This window comes from Aptenodytes forsteri, unplaced genomic scaffold, assembly GCF_000699145.1.
Source record: "Aptenodytes forsteri isolate BGI_AS27 unplaced genomic scaffold, ASM69914v1 Scaffold442, whole genome shotgun sequence".
Lineage (NCBI taxonomy): Eukaryota > Metazoa > Chordata > Aves > Sphenisciformes > Spheniscidae > Aptenodytes > Aptenodytes forsteri.
In genome coordinates this window covers 1,292,544-1,295,889 of record NW_008794003.1, presented here as the reverse complement: position 1 = coordinate 1,295,889, position 3,346 = coordinate 1,292,544, and the positions used below count along the sequence as shown (strand labels likewise).

At 45.0% G+C, this 3,346-nt stretch overlaps 1 protein-coding gene across 1 annotated transcript in view; it reads right to left on the bottom strand.

Moving 5' to 3' along the window:
- PIKFYVE (phosphoinositide kinase, FYVE-type zinc finger containing) overlaps positions 1 to 648 on the bottom strand; it is a 68,651-nt gene extending 68,003 nt beyond the window's left edge. Inside the window, exon 1 of the mRNA XM_009289530.2 lies at positions 470 to 648. Coding sequence (XP_009287805.1) covers positions 470 to 641 — 172 coding nt within the window. The 5' untranslated portion in view covers positions 642 to 648. The remainder of the gene's footprint in view (positions 1 to 469) is intronic.
- Positions 649 to 3,346: the final 2,698 nt, after the last annotated feature.

The window sequence follows — 3,346 nt, the reverse complement described above, 5'->3', positions numbered from 1 at the left end:
GGTGTTGGGTCGACGGTTGGACTTGATGATCTTAGAGGTCTTTTCCAACCTTAATGATTCTATGATTCTATGACAGGCACACATTTTGCTCATATAGGCTGGCAGAGGGTTACTCCTGCTTTTAGCCCCAAAAACTTCATACAAGCAAAGGAAATACAGATGCCTAGCTAAGAAGCTATACAATACTACCTGCTAACTGGCTTGTCTCTGACCTTCATGGGCAGCCACAGATTTCTAGCTGCAAGATGCTGGCTATCTTCTCCCACAACAAAGCTCTACTAAAAAGTTCACCCAAAAGCAAGATGCAACATCCCTCACAAAAGAACTGACTCACCATCCATTTGGCCACCCGTCTGACATTATACTCTTATATTCAGAGGTGTTTTTACAAGTTTATGTGGCAGCAGAGGGTATCAATAAAACAGACAGCACGCACAATCCACGCACACACATTCCCCCAAGCACTTACCTTTGCTGAAACGGAAGAGATTTACAAAAGAGCTGTAGGCTGATTTAAAAGGAGGTTCATCCTGGTCAGGAGTCAGGGGTTTGAAGTGAGTGAGATGAGACGGACTACTAGGAGAATGAGGTAGATCACTGGTAGAGTCCAGTGTTGGAGACCGTTTGTCATCTGCAGCCATTTCACATGCCCTGGAAAGAATTCAGCAACATGCATTGTACACAGGATGGTGAAACGGAACATCTTCAGTCAACTGAAGAGGAGGCGTCTCATTAGATGCTAGAGGGGGAACATTCACCCCACCTACCACAGACATCTGCTATTAGCACAGGTCAAGAGTGCCAGAGTTAGGAGCCCATGTCCTCTGCCTGGTCACTGGCAAGAGATCAGCATCTCTGCAGACAGCAATTCAGAGCTCCTAGTTAAACATCCAGACCAATCCAAGTAAGTAAACAGCCACTACGCTGCCTAACGACACGCTCCAGTTTCGGTTTTATGAGAACTTGAAGCTTTCAAATGGAGACTCTGCATGCGTATCACAAAGAAGTTTGACAGCTCTTCTCTTGAGCTGAAGTTAAATGCTGTGACTTCTGCAGTCCTTGCAACAAGAAAATTGAAGACAGGCATGCCTGAGCAAGCACAAGACATACTCGTTGTTTGGCCAGGTTAACTTCAGAATGAGAAATAGAATGAACTGCAAAAAAAAGCAGGACTGAAAGATTAAGTTTGGTGACACACTGTTTCCTTCCCCTCCACACTACAATGCAGGGCCTTGTGCAAGTTACCAGGGAAGCAACCCAAACTGTGGTTTATTTGTTGTCATATCTAACACCTCCAAACTTCCTTGTTTTCAAGAGTAGCTACATTAAGGAAAAACAAACAAACAAAAAACAAACCACATTCTCTATTAGGGGAAGCCATACTTGTTAAGCCTACTTGCTGTGTACCAAAGCCTTCATACAGCCAAAACTCATACTTTCCCATAGCCCGTATTCTTTATCCTCAATACACACCTGATTTCTTCCACTCCTCCTCACTAAGCCTGCACTTCTAGCCTGCTAGGCTAAGGTGCTTACTACCTTCATCTTTGTTTAAGTAAGACTTAGTGAAACGTTTGACAGAGCAGGAACATGGGGAGCTGATGGAACCTACGAGTGACATCTGACTTTGACCCGTGTCAAGGATCAAAACCGTGTATGAGTCTACTTCCTGCTTAGCAGCTGATACATGCTCCTTCATGAAATGCCAGTTTCCAGTTTCCACAACTGCTCCCTAGAATCCACAAGCATATTTTGCTGACTAGAACATTTTCTTCCAAGTTCTAATCCACACTAAAAATCTATGCAGTCCAGAGAAAATCTACATGGTTGACAAGTCACACTGAAGTGCTAACAAACTGCATGCAGCTCATGTGGCAAGGTTTGACCACTCCTACAATGACTGCACAAAAGATGGTATCCGCAAGTCAATCATAAGACTTCTCAGTGGACTTTCGCTTGTTGCTCTGTATAGTAAGCATCTTTAGCTCAGAGTTTCTCCTGATATTCACATAACCTTAAGAAAGAAAACAGAGGGACATCATTCACAAAGTTTCAAGAGAAACTTTGGTCAGGTTCTTTATGTAAGGCTGAGTCTTAGTCTGGAATGCTTCCACATCCCTCTCCACTATAAGTCACAGTATTTTTTGCTGTTGTGCATTTCAGCAATATTATTCAAACAACAGATGATTTGAACATGCTTAAACACCAGAGTTCATGGAAAACGCCTTCAAGAGCATATCTTCAGGTAAATTTGGAATTGTTTCTTCAATACTTAAGGCAACTGATAACTTGCTTTTTAAATGTTGAATGTACGACAGGGCTGTGCTCCCACACACACTACCACATTAAAAATGCCGTTATGGAGTCAGTTCAGATGTTTTATAGGAAACTATGTTCATCTCTCAGCAACTGGCTATAGCCTGGCAAGACAAAAAAACAAGGAAGTCTCTGAACTTGCATACATCATACATGTGATTCTGGAAAAATAAACTTTAGCTTTAAAGGAAAAAACCACACAGTAATTGCTTCTGTGACAGCAGTACTAGCCTAATTAAAACAGATTGAAGAACACTGTACTTGGCATTAGCTCCAGAGACACCTGGATTTTCTGTGCTGCACAACACATTAGCTATGGAGTATATCACCCTTCCTTAAAGTGCTTTAGTTCTCCCACTAAAAGGAAAACACTCCCTCCTCCCCCCCCCAAGAAACAGGCAAATAGTCACTTATTTGTGACTATGGGAAACCAGAAAGCAAGGAGCACATATCAGTCAAAAGGTACAAAATCAGACTACATCTTCCTGAGGATCCTTACCAAACAGCCACGGGGGATATAGCTAAAGCCATTTTAGGCTGCAAAGTCTTCAGCAATCCCCAACTCATCACCGATAAAACACAGAGCGCAAGTATGGGTGTGAACCTCCATACACCTTCAGCAGTTACATCCAGAATGGCTCTGCGACACCCTGCACCCCACAAAACTGACCACAACCGTTCAGTGCCAGAAGGGTCCAGGCACTCCTTGTTACTTGGCTGTTACTCCCAGGCACCTGGCTAACACACCCCGGGTGTAAAAGCTGAAGAGTCGTAATTTAAACGTAACTGCATGACACACACACTTCACTTCCAACCTTTGCGCCGGAGCCGCGCTGACTGCTTTGCTTTCCCCTCTGTAGAGGGGACGCCCCTACCTTCCCCCACCACAGACACGCACCCGCCGAAGGCGGCTGCCGCCCGCCTGGGATGGCGGACCCGGAAGATCACCTGCGACGGCACGGGAAGGAAGCAGCCTGCTCGCAGGCAGCGGCCACGCAGCGATCCCCGGGCCAGCCTAGGAGCGCCGTCG